Genomic DNA, 16370 nt, shown 5'->3' on the forward strand with positions numbered 1-16370 from the left:
CCATTAATCGAGACCCCGTTTGAAAGAGTTGGGATGGCTCTCTTCTGGCCATTAGATCGGTCGACATGAGGGTACCGCTTTATATTAGTTCTGGTGGACTATGCAACACGATACCCAGAAGCAGTGCCTCTGTGCAATATCTCAGCACGCAGTATTGCAGAGGCACTCTTCCGCATTATCTCCCGAGTTGGAATCCTGAAAGAGATTCTGACTGATCAAGGCACCACGTTTATGTTACGGACACTGCGCGAACTGTATGGGTTATTGGGGATTAAGCCGATCCGCACCAGCGTGTATCACCCACAAAAGGACGGTTTAGTTGAATGGTTCAACCGCACCCTCAAGAATATAATTAAAAAATTCATAAGTGAGGCACGTAATTGGGATAAGTGGCTCGAGCCCTTGCTGTTTTCAGTGCGAGAGGTCCCCCAAGCCTCCACAGGGTTCTCCCCGTTCTAATTATTATATGGGCGTAAGCCGCATGGCATTCTAGATGTGCTGCGGGAAAATTGAGAGGAGGGACCTTCACAAAGCAAAAACGAAATTCAATACGTTATGGACCTGCACGCAAAACTCCACACCCTCACCCACTTAACCCAGGAGAATTTGCGGCAGGCCCAAGAATGGCAAACCCGCCTGTACAACAAGGGTACGCACCTTAGAGAATTTGCACCGGGAGATAAAGTACTCGTACTGTTGCCCACATCGAGCTCCAAATTGGTCGCCAAGTGGCAAGGACCCTTTGAGGTCACACGGCGAGTCGGAGACGTCGACTATGAGGTGAGGCGAACGGACAGGGGTGGGGCGCTACAGATTTACCACCTCAATCTGCTTAAACTCTGGAATGAGGAGGTCCCCGTGGCGTTGGTGTCGGTGGTTCTGCAGAAGGCGGAGCTGGGGCCGGAGGTTCAAAAAGGGGTATTGGCGTCATGTATCCCTCCGGTCCCCTGTGGAGACCACCTCTCCCCGACCCAACTCGCGGAGGTTGCCCAGTTGCAGACCGAGTTTTTGGATGTGTTCTCGCCCCTGCCCAGTCACACTAACCTCATAGAGCACCACATAGAGACACCCCCGGGGGTGGTAGTGCGTAGCCGCCCTTACAGGCTACCCGAACACAAAAAAAGGTGGTTCAGGAGGAATTCGAGGCCATGCTCGAAATGGGCATCGTCGAGGAGTCCCACAGTGACTGGAGCAGCCCGGTGGTCTTGGTACCCAAGGCCGACAGGTCAGTCTGGTTCTGTGTGGACTATAGAAAAGTCAATGCGGTGTCTAAATTTGACGCGTACCCAATGCCTCAGATTGATGAGTTGCTCGATCGACTAGGCATGGCTCGCTTTTATTCGACACTGGATTTTACAAAGGGATACTGGCAGATCTCCTTGACTCCACTATCCCGAGAAAAAATAGGCTTTTCCACACTGTTCGGATTGCACCAATTCGTCACACTTCCTTTTGGGCTGTTTGGGGCGCCCGCTACGTTTCAGTGGCTGATGGACAGGGTCCTCCACCCCCACGCCACTTATGCGGTTGCTTACCTAGATGACATCATCGTCTATAGTAATGACTGGCCGAGGCACCTCAAACATCTGAGGGCCGTCCTTAGGTCGCTGAGGCGAGCAGGACTCACAGCCAACCCAAAGAAGTGTCCGATTGGGCGGGTGGAAGTATGGTATCTGGGCTTCCACTTGGGCAACGGGCAGGTGCATCCCCAAATTAATAAGACGGCAGCAATTGCAGCCTGCCCGAGGCCCAAGACCAAAAAGGGGGTGAGACAGTTCCTGGGGCTGGCTGGCTATTACCGTAGGTTTATACCTAATTATTCGGACGTCACCAGCCCGCTGACTGATCTGACTAAAAAGGGGGCACCAGATCCGGTCCAGTGGACGGAGCAATGCCAGTGGGCTTTCTCTGAGGTAAAGGCTGCACTGTGTGGGGGGCCACTTTTACACTCCCCTGACTTTTCTCTCCCCTTTATGTTGCAGACCGATGCATCGGACAGAGGGCTGGGGGCGGTTTTGTCCCAGGAGGTGGAGGGGGAGGACCGCCCAGTCCTATACATCAGTAGGAAGCTGTCAGTGTGTGAGGGGCACTACAACACCATAGAAAAAGAGTGTCTGGCCATCAAGTGGGTGGTCCTCACCCTCCGTTACTACCTGCTGGGGCACCCTTTCACCCTCTGTTCGGACCACGCGCCCCTCCAGTGGCTCCGCCGTATGAAGGATGCCAATGCATGGATCACCCGTTGGTATCTAGCACTCCAACCCTTTAATTTCAAGGTGGTCCACAGGCCGGGGGCGCAGATAGTCGTGGCGGACTTCCTCTCCTGTCAAGGGGGGGGGGGGGGTCGGCTGCAGGCCGGACGGCCGCCCGGCCTGAGTCAGGTGGTGGGGGTATGTGGCAGCGGGGGCGTGGTCAAGCGCCGGTCTGTGACAGGAGGGCAGAGTCAGGGAAGGTAAGTAGCAGAATCACTACACCTGATGTCAATTAACCTGTGTTTGTGTGTGTCTTCCCAGTGACCGTGCCCTATTTAAAGAGGGAGAGCAGAGAGCAGAAAAGCTCTTCCCGAACCAGACGCCGAGTGTGTGTGTGTGTGTCTGTAAAGTACATACCAGTTGTTAGACTGAAAAGTGTGGTAATAAAATGCTCTGTCAACCCGATCTCTGTCCTGCCGTCTTCTGTGCTCCACCCATCCACACGAACCGCTACAGAGCTGTTGGGGGATGATAGTGTTAAATGCTGAGCTGAAATCAATGAATAGCATTCTAACATAAGAATCTTTTGTGTCTAAAGGTGTGAGGGCTGTGTGGAGGGCAATGGAGATGGCATAATCAATCGAGCAATTGGACCGATATGCAAATTGGAAGGGGTTCAGGGAGGGGGGAAGGATAGACTTAATGTGTTGCATGACTAGCCGTTCAAAGCACGGATGGAGGTGAGTGCCACCAGATGGTAGTCATTGAAACAGGAGGGCGACGCTTTCTTAGGGACAGGGATGGTGGTGGGCGCTTTGAAGCATGTAGGGACAATGGCCTGACTCAGCAAGATGTTAAAGATGTCTGTGAAGACAACTGCGAGTTCCCCCGCATAGTCCCTCAGCACATGACCAGGTATGTTGTCAGGCCCAGGGGCATTCTGAGCGTTGATTCTGCTGAATGATCTCCTCACACTGACTGGGGACAGCGTCAGCACCTAGTCACCAGGAGGGGGAAAGGATTTCTGTGCGGGCATGCTGTTGTATGCCTCAAACCAAGCGAAGAAGTCATTCAGCTCATTCAGCCTAGAGGTGGTGCTATCACAGGTCTGCGGGGGGGGGGGGGGGGGGGGGGGGGCTTGTAATCTGTGATGGTCTGTATCCCCTGCCACAGGCTCTGTGTATCTCTGCTGTCACTGAAGCGATGAGCTATCCTCCTGGAGTACTGCCTCTTAGCCTTTCTGATGCCCCGGGACAGGTTGTTTCTAGCTGTCCTCAGGCCCACCTGATCGCCTGCTGTGAAGGCAGCATTTCTAGCCTTCAGGAGCCTATAGACCTCTCCTGTCAGCCATGGCTTCTAATTGGCCTGAACAGTGATGGTCTTGAGGTCAGTTACATCATCAATACACTTGGTGATGTAGGCAGAGACAGTATCTGTGTACTCCTGGAGATCTGTGATGTTGTGGTACGTAGCAGCTTTTTTAAATACATTCCAATCTGTGGTGTTAAAACAGTCCTGAAGTGCCTCTGAAGACCCTTCCAGCCACACTCGTACCTGCTTGCGAACTGGTTTGATGACTTTGACCAGTGGTCTGTATGCTGGCATTCGCATAAGAGTGATGTGGTCAGAGGCGCCGATGTGCGGGAGGAAAAGGGCCTTGTAAGCTCCTCTCAGGGTGGTGTAGACTTGGTCCAGTGTGTTGTTTCCCCATATTAAAAAGTCTATGTGTTGATATGTCTTGGGAAACACGCTCTTTAGATTTGCATGATTGAAATCACCAGCCAAGATGAGAAAAGCATCTGGGTGGGCTGTCTGCTGCTCACTGATGTGCCGATACAGTTCATTCAGTGCTTCACTCCTATTGTTGTTATTGGAGCTCGGAGGGATATAAACAGCAATGATTATAATGGCTGTAAATTCTCTTGTTAGATAGAATGGTCAGCACTTAATAACCATAAACTCCACTAACGGTGAGCAGTGTTTGCGGACCACAGCAGCATTGTGACACCAGGCATCATTGATATAAACACAGAGCCCCCCGCCACAGGTCTTACCTCCTTCAGTGGTAAGCTTCTGTCTGCTTGATAGCATGTTAGCCACTCGAGCTGAATGGCATGGTCTAGGACATTGTTGTTGAGCCATGTTTCCATGAACACAAAAACACAACAGTCTCTCACTATCTTCTGAGTTGATACTAGTAGACGTATGTAATCCAGCTGATTGTCCAAAGGGCATACATTAGACAGTATCATGGTGGGAATGGGTGGGCTTGTGTGGGCTAGCCACTAGCCTAGCTCAGAAACCTCCGCACTTACCCCTCTTCTGCTTCCTCTCTTGCCACTTGTGGCGCTTCCACTGTGGGCGAGATGAAGGAGTGGGGGTCAGTGATGGTGCCAGCCTCCTGAGCAGACCGCAGACTCATAGCTCTTCTCTGTGTTCAGAGTTTAGCTCTAAAAATGTGGTTCTACCAATATCAAGCAGGAACTCATGGCTGTATGTGCGCTTCTGTCTGCTTGATAGCATGTTAGCCACTCGAGCTGAATGGCATGGTCTAGGACGTTGTTGTTGAGCCATGTTTCCATGAACACAAAAACACAACAGTCTCTCACTGTCTTCTGAGCTGATACTAGTAGATGTATGTAATCCAGTTTATTGTCCAAAGGGCATACATTAGCCAGTACCATGGTGGGAATGGCCGGCTTGTGTGGGCTAGCCACTAGCCTAGCTTGGAAACCTCCGCACTTACCCCTCTTCTGCTTCCTCTCGTGCCACTTGTGGCGCTTCCACTGTGGGCGAAATGAAGGAGTGGGGGTCGGTGATGGTGCCGGCCTCCTGAGCAGACTGCAGACTCGTAGCTCTTCTCTGTGTTCAGAGTTTAGCTCTAAAAATGTGGTTCTACCAATATCAAGCAGGAACTCACGGCTGTATGTGCGCTTCGAGACATGTAGACAAGATGAAGACATACAAAAACACTGCAACTCACAGGACAAAGAACATGAAAACATCATTTTTTCAGGAGAGAGAGAAGCCTCAGCGTGTGCATGTGCCGCCATATTATCAAGTTAGAACTTACTCTTCCTTCCACCTGCCATGTGGTGTTGCTTAAAATATAATAAATCAAGCTTCATTATTAAGAACACACACAAACGGCTCATGGGAAGACTACATCCTGTCAGCGCATTAGTTACACTTGCTGTTCACTTTATTAGGAACACCCGTCCATCCACCTGCTGTTTTATGCAGTTCTCTAATCAGCCGATCTCTTGACAGCAGCACAATGCATAAAATCATGCAGATACAAATCAAGAATTTAAGTTAATATTCACAATGCTCAAACATCAGAATGGGAAAAACTGTGATCTCAAATAGTGACTTTCACTGTGGCATGGGTGTTGGTTTGAGCCAGATGGACTGGTGTTCCTAATAAAGTGGCCGGCAAGTGTATACAGAACATTTTATATTCTATTGAAAATAATATGGGCGGTACGGTGGTGTAGTGGTTAGCACTGTCGCCTCACAGCAAGAAGGTCCTGGGTTCAAGCCCAGTGGCCGACGTGGACCTTTCTGTGTGGAGTTTGCCTGTTGTCCACGTGCGTTTCCTCCAGTTGCTCCAGTTTCCCCCACAGTCCAAAGACATGCAGGTTAGGCTAAATGGTGGTTCTAAATTGACCGTAGGTGTGAATGTGAGTGGGAATGGTTGTTTGACTCTATGTGTTAGCTCTGTGATGACCTAGTGACTTGTCCAGGGTGTATCCCGCCTTTCGCCCATAGTCAGCTGGGAGAGGCTCCAGCTTGCCCGTAATCCTGTACAGGATAAGCGGCTACAGATGATGGATGAAAATAATATCAGAATTAATTATGAAACCTGTAGATTTGTGCATTTGGTACTCCAGGGGGAAAAAAAACCAATCTGGCTGTTTAATCAGTGTCTCACAGTCTTATGTGACATTTATATCAAGCTTTGCTGTGATTTCAGCTGGCCCAAGCTTCAGCTGTGTCCAACCCCTGTGTTTGTGAGACACGGCTCTACATTTGTGCAGTGCTTACATCTGATCTGATTCAGATGCATCTGAAAAACAAGGGCTTGATCTTGAATTGCCTGTGGTTATAATACGTCTACGATGCCGTCAACAGAAATTGTTTTGTATACTAATTAAGTTATGTGGTTTATGTTTCAGTCTTAGGCTCTTCAAGGTCAGATGATGTGAGTAAGGACGTCTTGAGTCTTGGAGAACAGCAAACAAATGAAGAGTGACATTATCAGGAAGGCATTAACATACACTGACTTTCGCATGTCCTCTGATAAATGGTATGAAGATACGTAATGAGGTGAGGGGTTTTTTTTAATAATTTTATTTGCTTTGTTTTTGGTTGTGGAATGCAATAGTCCTGATTTATTATCATACAGTAAGACTGACTTATTGTTTCTGTCCAAAGGCTGGAAAATGTTGGATGTTTAGACACTACAAATAAATCCTGCACTCCTATTATGTAATGCTAGTTTTTTTTTTGTTTGGTTGTTTATTTTGGAATTTGCTACTTCAAAACGACCCATAATTCACTCACAAAGTAGTAGTAGTAGTGTGTTTATTGCCTCCAAAAGGGCAGAACATAAAATTAAATACATAATTGCATCCAGAAATGCAACCTGAAACTCTATTACATAAGGAGGAAGCCATTCATCAATTCTATGCAGAAATGCTGCAGATTTCTCTGGGCCTGAACTCATCTCAGATGGACTGAAAGACAGTGGAAACGTGTGCTGTGGTCAGATGTGTCCACATTTCAGCTTGTTTTCAGGAAAACTGGACGTCGACTTCTTAGTGCCAAAGGTGACCACGACCATCCAGTTTGTTATCAGAGAAAGGTGCAAAATCCAGCCTCTGTGATGGTACAGGGGGCATCAGTGCACATGGCATGGGTGAGTTCCATGTTGGTGAAGGTACCATTAATATATTGGGATTTTAGAGACATATTCAGCAAGGCAACGTCTCTTCCCAGGAAGTCCATGCTAATTTGAGCAGGACAATGCCAGACTTCATTCTGCATGGGTGGCTTTGTAGATGCAGAGTGCATGCAATTGACTGGCCTGCTGCCAATCCATATCTGTCTCCTATTGAGAATGTATGGCACATCATGAAGAGGAGAATCAGACAGTGGTTACCACGGACTGTTGAGCAGCTGAATTTTTTTTTATCAAGCAATTAGGTAACCAGATTTCACAAATGTAATTTTAATTTCTCATTATGATGTTGTTTACCTTTTTTGTTGGTTTCAAGAAAGAAGGATGAATGATGATAAGTGAAAGTCGATGGTTGCATATGGCTCACTGTCTTACTGCAAAAAGAAAATACTACATTGTACCATCAAGTTTTACAGTAGCCTGCTGTTAGGGGTCAATCTTGTTTGTCTCCAAAAAAGCATCAGATTTTACAGTATTTTATTGTATTTTGGAAAAACAGCTCATTACTGTTGGAATTTGGTTGTATTTTTCCAGTAATATTTTCCAGTGTGTAGTCGTGTGAACTGCACACTGCACCACTTATGTGTACATTCATTGTGTACAAGTGTGTATGGGGAAGAAAGGAAAGGAAAGGGTGGAAGTCTGAGGCCTGTGAGTCAGCAGCCTATCAGACTCATAAACTCCATTTTGTATTCCAGTTTGAATAAATTTGAGAGTGAGAGATCTGACAAATTAACCCGAAACAAGGGTGATGAATGAAGAGGGGTAGGATTACTGAGTGGATGGTTATGAGGACAAACCCCACATATCATGGCTCTCTAGAGGGCAATTCATCTAATTTTCTTGCATGTCATGGCATCCTTGAGGGCACTTAATCACGTATTCTTGCATCTCCTGGAAACCTAGAGGGCACCTTTCTCATGTTTTATCTATTGTAATGGCACCCTTGAGGGCACTTCATCTCATTTTCTCACGTCATGGCACCAGACAGGGCACTTCATCTCATTTTCTCACACATGAGATACTCTAGAGGGCACATTTCTCACATTTTATCTTCTGTAATGGCACCCTTGAGGGCACTTAATCTCATTTTCTCAAATGTAGCATCCCCTAGAGGGCACTTCATTTCATGTTCTCACATATAGGGTTCTCTAGAGGGCATTTTTCTCATGTTTTATCTCCTGCAATGGCACCCTTGAGGGCACTTTATTTCATTTTCTCGCATGTCATGGCACCAAAGAGGGCACTTCATCTCATTTTCTCACATATGGGGTACTCTAGAGGGCACTTTTCTCACATTTTATCTACTGTAATGGCACCCTTGAGGGCACTTAATCTAATTTTCTCAAATGTAGCGTCCACTAGAAGGCACTTAATTTCATTTTCTCACATATAGGGTTCTCTAGAGGGCATTTTTCTCATGTTTTATCTCCTGCAATGGCACCCTTGAGGGCACTTCATCTCATTTTCGTACATGTCATGGCACCGGAGAGGGCACTTCATCTCATTTTCTCACACATAGGGTACCCTAGAGGATACTTTTCTCACATTTTATCTACTGTAATGGCACCCTTGAGGGCACTTAATCTCATTTTCTCAAATGTGGGGTTCCCTATAGTGCACTCCATTTCATTTTCTCACACATAGGGTCCTCTAGAGGGCACTTTTCTCACATTTAATCTACTAGAATCACAACTTGAGTGCACTTCATTTCATTTTCTCAAATGTAGGGTTCCCTACAGGGCACTTCATTTCATTTTCTCACATATAGGATTCTCTAGAGGGCACTTTTCTCACATTTTATCCACTGTAATGGCACTCTTGAGGCCACTTTGTCTCATTGTCTCACATATAGGGTATCCTAGAGGGCACCTCATCTTATTTTCTCACACATAAAATACTCTAGTGGGCACTTTTTCTCACATTTTATCTACTGTAGTGGCACCTTGAGGGCACTTCATCACATTCTCCACTGGAGGGTCACCTAGATGGTATGATATCATATTTCCTTGCATGTAGGAAAAGCCTATAGGGCACTTCATCCCATTTTCTCCCACTTAGAGGGCATTTCATGACATATACTCAATTGAAAAATCAGCTATGAGGGCACTTTTTAAGGCACTTTTGATTTCTGGCATGTAGTTGCTCCTTATCACATTTTATCTACAGTAAGAACACCTTAGAGGGCACATTGTCATGTACAGTGGTGCTTGAAAGTTTGTGAACCTTTTAGAATTTTCTATATTTCTGCATAAATATGATCTAAAACATCATCAGATTTTCACACAAGTCCTAAAAGTAGATAAAGAAAACCCAGTTAAACAAATGAGACAAAAATATTGTACTTGGTCATTTATTTATTGATGAAAATGGTCCAATATTACATATCTGTGAGTGGCAAAAGTATGTGAACCTCTAGGATTAGCAGTTAATTTGAAAGTGAAATTAGAGTCAGGTGTTTTCAATCAATGGGATGAAAATCAGGTGTTTGTGGACACCCTGTTTTATTTAAAGAACAGGGATCTATAAATGTCTGATCTTCACAACACTTGTTTGTGGAAGTGTATCATGGCACGAACAAAGGAGATTTCTGAGGACCTCAGAAAAAGCGTTGTTGATGCTCATCAGGCTGGAAAAGGTTACAAAACCATCTCTAAAGAGTTTGGACTCCACCAATCCACAGTCAGACAGATTGTGTACAAATGGAGGAAATTCAAGACCATTGTTACCCTCCCCAGGAGCGGTCGACCAACAAAGATCACTCCAAGAGCAAGGTGTGTAATAGTCGGCAAGGTCACAAAGGACCCCAGGGTAACTTCTAAGCAACTGAAGGCCTCTCTCACATTGGCTAATGTTCATGAGTCCACCATCAGGAGAACACTGAACAACAATGGTATGCATGGCAGGGTTGCAAGGAGAAAGCCATTGCTCTCAAACAAAGAACATTGCTGCTCATCTGCAGTTTGCTAAAGATCATGTGGACAAGCCAGAAGGCTATTGGAAAAATGTTTTGTGGACGGATGAGACCAAAATAGAATTTTTTTGGTTTAAATGAGAAGCATTATGTTTGGAGAAAGGAAAACACTGCATTCCAGCATAAGGACCTTATCCCATCTGTGAAACATGGTGGTGGTAGTATCATGGTTTGGGCCTGTTTTGCTGCATCTGGGCCAGGACAGCTTGCCATCATTGATGGAACAATGAATTCTGAATTACACCAGCGAATTCTAAAGGAAAATGTCAGGACATCTGTCCATGAACTGAATCTCAAGAGAAGGTGGGTCATGCAGCAAGACAACGACCCTAAGCACACAAGTCGTTCTACCAAAGAATGGTTAAAGAAGAATAAAGTTAATGTTTTGGAATTGCCAAGTCAAAGTCCTGACCTTAATCCAATCAAAATGTTGTGGAAGGACCTGAAGCGAGCAGTTCATGTGAGGAAGCCCACCAACATCCCAGAGTTGAAGCTGTTCTGTATGGAGGAATGGGCTAAAATTCCTCCAAGCTGGTGTGCAGGAGTGATCAACAGTTACCGCAAACGTTTAGTTGCAGTTATTGCTGCACAACAGGGTCACACCAGATACTGAAAGCAAAGGTACACATACTTTTGCCACTCACAGATATGTAATATTGGATCATTTTCCTCAATAAATAAATGACCAAGTATAATATTTTTGTCTCATTTGTTTAACTGGGTTCTCTTTATCTACTTTTTGGACTTGCGTGAAAATTTGATGTTTTAGGTCATATTTATGCAGAAATATAGAAAATTCTAAAGGGCTCACAAACTTTCAAGCACCACTGTAGGAAAAGGATATGCTTTCGTAAAGTTTGTTTTGAAAGGTTGTTTATTGAAAAAACACCTTAGTTCTTTTTTCTCAAGCTGTTTTAGCATGGTATAAACAATACTTGCGTATAAAACAAGCTGATTTTGTGGTTGTGCCTTTAAATTTAAACATGTAAACAGCTTTGCCCTGACTGGCTAATTGTTTTTCATGGCTGTGGATGACAGAGTTGGATGTTAGTCAATCAGAGTGAAGCTGTCTGACTCACTGGCTGAGTTTCAAATCCATCTATTTCAAAGAGTGTGAGATAATGGCTTATATGCACAATGAATTTTACTTGCTGTAACAATTCCTGATGTGGGTGGAGCACAGAAGCACAGCAGGTGAGAGTTAATGTTACACAAACCACTTTATTTAGCTTTTCAGCTTTCTTTCTTTCTCTCTCTCTCTCTCTCTCTCTCTCTCACTCACTCACTCACATGTGTTGTGGTTGGGGAGAGAGCTCCCTTTCTCTGCTCTCTCTCTCCTTTTATGCTCCATCCCTGTAACACACACACACACACACACACACAATTGACAGCAGGTGGAATGACTTAGCCACTTACCTTCCCCAACCCTGCTCTCCATTCACAGATTGCTGCTTGGCCACGCCCCCACTGCCACATATCCCAAATACCCGACTGTGGCAGTGGGGGCGTGGTCAAGCATCAGTCTGTGAACGGAGGGCGGAGTCAGGGAAGGTAAGTGGCAGAATCACTATACCTGATATTAGTTAACCTGTGTTTGTGTGTCTTCCCCAGTGACCATGCCCTATAAAAAGGAGAGAGAGAGCAGAGGAGGAGAGCTCTGCCCAACCAGAACGTTTGTGTGTGTGTGTCCGGTTCTTCTGGAAAAATCGACCCCTGCGAGTGTCACTGGAAGCAAACACATTCCAACGTGGGTTGAACCCTGTGGTGCCATGTGCATTGAATGCAATTTCCTCCAGCCATGAAGGAACTTCCTGCTGTGCCCCTGATAGGACTTTGACCAGAGAATAAGCTAGAGGAGTATCAGGCTCTGGGTCAAAAAAGGACATGGCTTTTCCTGTGTTTCCACAACGGCCTGTTCTCCCAATGTGGTGCACGTACTCGTCAATGGTTTTTGGTAGGTCAAAGTTCACCACATGCTGGACATGCTCAATGTCTAGTCCTCGAGCAGTGACAGAAGTAGCTACCAGGACAGGACACTGGCCTGTGCGAAAGTCGCTGAGAGCTTTCTCCCGCTCTCCCTGCTCCCGATCGCCATGGATGCTAGTAGTGGGTACTTTTTCCTGAAAGAGAAATGTTGCAATGAAATCTGCACTTCTTTTGGTTTCAACAAAGACCATTGTCCTCTGGGTCCCTGTAGTCTTTAGCAGATCCAGCAGATGCTGCTTCTTCAAGTACTGTGACTTGAATGATGTGCTGCAGGAAAATTGGGAGGAGGGACCTTCCCCAAGCAAAAATGAAATTCAATACGTTATTGACCTGCGGGCAAAACTCTACACACTCACACACCTAACCCAGGAGAATTTGCAGCAGGCCCAAGAATGGCAAATCCGCCTGTACGACAGGGGCACACACCTTAGGGAGTTTGCACCGGGAGATAAAGTGCTCGTGCTGTTGCCCACGTCGAGCTCCAAATTGATTGCCAAGTGGCAAGGACCCTTTGAGGTCACACAGCGAGTCAGGGACGTTGACTATGAGGTGCGGCAAATGGACAGGGGTGGGGCGTTACAGATTTACCACCTCAATCTGTTAAAATTTTGGAACGAGGAGGTCCCCATGGCGTTGGTGTTGGTGGTTCCAGAGAATGCGGAGCTGGGGCCGGAGGTTCAAAAAGTAAAATTGACATCGCCCACCGCTCCGGTCCCCTGTGGAGACCACCTCTCTCCGACCCAACTCACGGAGGTCGCCCAGTTGCAGACAGAATTTTCTGATGTATTCTCGCCCCTGCCCAGCCGCACCTACCTCATAGAACACCACATTGAGACGCCCCCGGGGGTGGTAGTGCACAGCCACCCTTACAGACTGCCTGAACACAAAAAAAGGTGGTTCGGGAAGAACTCGAGGCCATGCTCGACATGGGCATCGTCGAGGAGTCCCACAGTGACTGGAGCAGCCCGGTGGTCTTGGTTCCCAAGGCTGATGGGTCGGTCCAGTTCTGTGTGGACTACAGAAAAGTCAACGCGGTGTCTAAATTCGATGCATACCCAATGCCTCGTATTGACGAGTTGCTTGATCGACTAGGCACAGCTCATTTTTATTCGACACTGGATTTGACAAAGGGATATTGGCAGATCCCCTTGACTCCATTATCCTGGGAGAAAACGGCTTTTTCCACACCGTTTGGCTTACACCAGTTTGTCACACTTTCTTTTAGGCTGTTTGGGGTGCCCGCTACGTTCCAGCGGCTTATGGATAGGGTCCTCCGCCCCCATGCTGCCTATGCAGCCGCATACCTCAACGACATTATTATCTATAGTAATGACTGGCCGCGGCATGTACAACACCTAAGGGCCGTCCTTAGGTCGCTGAGGCGAGCGGGTCTCACAGCCAACCCGAAGAAGTGTGTGATTGGGCGGGTGGAAGTACTGTATCTGGGCTTCCACTTGGGCAATGGGCAGGTGCATCCCCAAATTAATAAGACGGCAGCAATTGCGGCCTGCCTGAGGCCCAAGACCAAAAAGGGGGTGAGACAGTTCCTGGGGCTGGCTGGCTACTATCGTAGGTTTATACCTAATTATTTGGATGTCACCAGCCCGCTGACTGATCTCACTAAAAAGGGGACACCAGATCCGGTCCAGTGGACGGAGCAATGCCAGTGGGCTTTCTCTGAGGTAAAGGCTGCACTGTGTGGGGGGCCACTATTACACTCCCCTGACTTCACTCTCCCCTTTGTTTTGCAGACGGATGCGTCAGACAGGGGGCTGGGGGCTGTTCTGTCCCAGGAGGTGGAGGGGGAGGACTGCCCAGTGCTGTACATCAGCAGAAAGCTGTCAGTGCGTGAGGGCCGCTACAGCACTATAGAGAAGGAGTGCCTTGCCATCAAGTGGGCAGTCCTCGCCCTCTGCTACTACCTACTGGGATGCCCTTTCACCCTTTGTTCGGACCACGCACCCCTCCAGTGGCTCCACCACATGAAGGATGCCAATGCACGGATCACCCGTTGGTATCTGGCACTCCAGCCGTTTAAGTTCAAGGTGATCCACAGGCTGGGGGTGCAGATGGTCGTGGCAGATTTCCTCTCCCGTCATGGGGGGGGAGTTGGCTGCAGGCTGGATGGCTTGCCGGCCTGAGTCAGGCAGTGGGGGTATGTGGCAGCGGGGGCGTGGTCAAGCGTCGGTCTGTGAACGGAGGGCGGAGTCAGGGAAGGTAAGTGGCAGAATCACTACACCTGATGTTAGTTAACCTGTGTTTGTGTGTCTTCCCCAGTGACCACACCCTATAAAAAGGAGAGAGGGAGCAGAGGAGGAGAGCTCTGCCCAACCAGAACATTTGTGTGTGTGTGACTGGAAGAGTAGTAAAATAACAGCTGAAAAGCTAAAATAAAGAGTTTGAGAACTCAGTTCTGGCCTGCCGTGCTTCTGTGGTACACCCACCTTAAACGATTGCAACACCGACTCAGGCCAGGGAGCCATCCGGCCTGAAGCTGACTCACCCCCCCACTTGACAGGACAGGAAGCCCGCCACCACCATCTGTGCCCCCAGCCTGTGGATCACCTCGAACTTAAATGGCTGGAGAGCAAGATACCAACGGGTGGTCCGCGCATTGGCATCCTTCATGCGGTGGAGCCACTGGAGGTGCGCATGGTCCAAACAGAGAGTGAAAGGGCACCCCAGCAGGTAGTACCGGAGGGCGAGGACCACCCACTTGATGGCAAGACACTCCTTTTCAATTGTGCTGTACTTGCTTTCGCGCATCGACAGCTTTTGGCTGATGTACAGCATGAGGCGCTCCTCGCCCTCCACCTCCTGGGACAAAACGGCCCCCAGTCCTCTGTCTGATGCATCAGTCTGCAAAATAAAGGGGACAGAGAAGTCAGGAGAGTGTAAAAGTGGCCCCCCACACAGTGCAGTTTTTACCTCAGAGAAGACCTGTTGGCACTGCTCCGTCCACTGGACCAGATCTGGAGCCCCCTTTTTAGTGAGGTCAGTTAGTGGGCTGGTGACGTCTGAATAATCAGGTAGAAACCTATGATAATAGCCAGCCCCAAGAACCGCCTCACCTCCTTTTTGGTCTTGGGCCTCAGGCAGGCCGCAATCGCTGCAGTCTTGTTAATTTGAGGACATACCTGCGCATGACCCAAGTGGAACCTCAGATACCATACTTCCACCCGCCCAATCACACACTTTTTCAGGTTAGCCGTGAGGCCCGCTCACCCCAGTGACTTTAGAACAGCCCTCAGGTGTTCCAAGTGCCACGGCCAATCATGACTGTAGATTATTATGTCATCTAGATAGGTGGCCGCGTAGGCAGCGTGAGGGTGGAGGACCCTGTCCATAAGATGCTGGAACATAGCGGATGCCCCAAATAACCCAAAAGGGAGCATGACAAATTGGTATAAACCAAACGGTGTGGAAAAGGCCATTTTCTCTCAGGATAGAGTCAAGGGGATCTGCCAATATCCCTTTGTTAGATCCAGTGTCAAATAAAAGTGAGCAGCGCCTAACCGATCAAGCAACTCATCAATGCGAGGCATTGAGTATGCGTCAAATTTAGACACCACGTTGACCTTTCTATAGTCCACACAGAACCGGACCAACCCGTCGGTCTTGGGAACCAGGACCACTGGGCTGCTCCAGTCACTGTGGGACTCCTCAATTATGCCTATTTCAAGCATAGCCTTGAGTTTGTCCTGAACCACCTTTTTCTTGTGTTTGGGCAAGCGGTAAGGGTGGCTATGCACTACCACCCCCGGGGGCGTTTCGATGTGGTGTTCTATGACGTGGGTACGACCCGGAAGGGGTGAGAACACGTCGAAAAATTCCTTCTGTAACTTGGCTACCTCCGTGAGTTGGGCTGGCGAGAGGTGGTCTCCACAAGGGACCGGAGTGGTCCAAGATGTTATCTTTTTTACCTCTGGCCCCAGCTCCACCTTCCCTGGGACTACCGATGCCAACACCATGGGGACCCCCTCATTCCAGTGTTTTAAAAAGTTGAGGTGGTAGACTTGCAGTGCCCTGCCCTTATCCGTTCGCTTCACCTCATAGTCGACATCCCCGACTCGCCGTGTGACCTCAAAGGTCCCTTGCCACTTGGCGACTAATTTAGAACTCGACGTGGGCAATAATACGAGCACTTTGTCTCCCAGCATGAACTCTCTAAGGCGCGTGCCCCTGTCATACAGCCAGCTTTGACATTCTTGTGCCTGCCGCAAATTCTCCTGGGTTAGGTGCATGAGGGTGTGGA

At 47.9% G+C, this 16370-nt stretch overlaps 1 protein-coding gene across 1 annotated transcript; it reads right to left on the reverse strand.

Annotated features, from left to right (window-relative positions):
- Positions 1-3548: 3548 nt before the first annotated feature.
- LOC132889954 (probable ATP-dependent RNA helicase DDX4) lies at positions 3549-15260 on the reverse strand. Its single transcript, XM_060926758.1, has 3 exons — positions 15253-15260; positions 11841-12382; positions 3549-3913 (listed from the first exon to the last, which is right to left on the reverse strand). The coding sequence occupies exons 1-3, from the start codon at positions 15258-15260 to the stop codon at positions 3549-3551; spliced, it is 915 nt and encodes a 304-aa protein (XP_060782741.1).
- Positions 15261-16370: the final 1110 nt, after the last annotated feature.

The sequence above is a fragment of the Neoarius graeffei genome, chromosome 8, assembly GCF_027579695.1.
Source record: "Neoarius graeffei isolate fNeoGra1 chromosome 8, fNeoGra1.pri, whole genome shotgun sequence".
Lineage (NCBI taxonomy): Eukaryota > Metazoa > Chordata > Actinopteri > Siluriformes > Ariidae > Neoarius > Neoarius graeffei.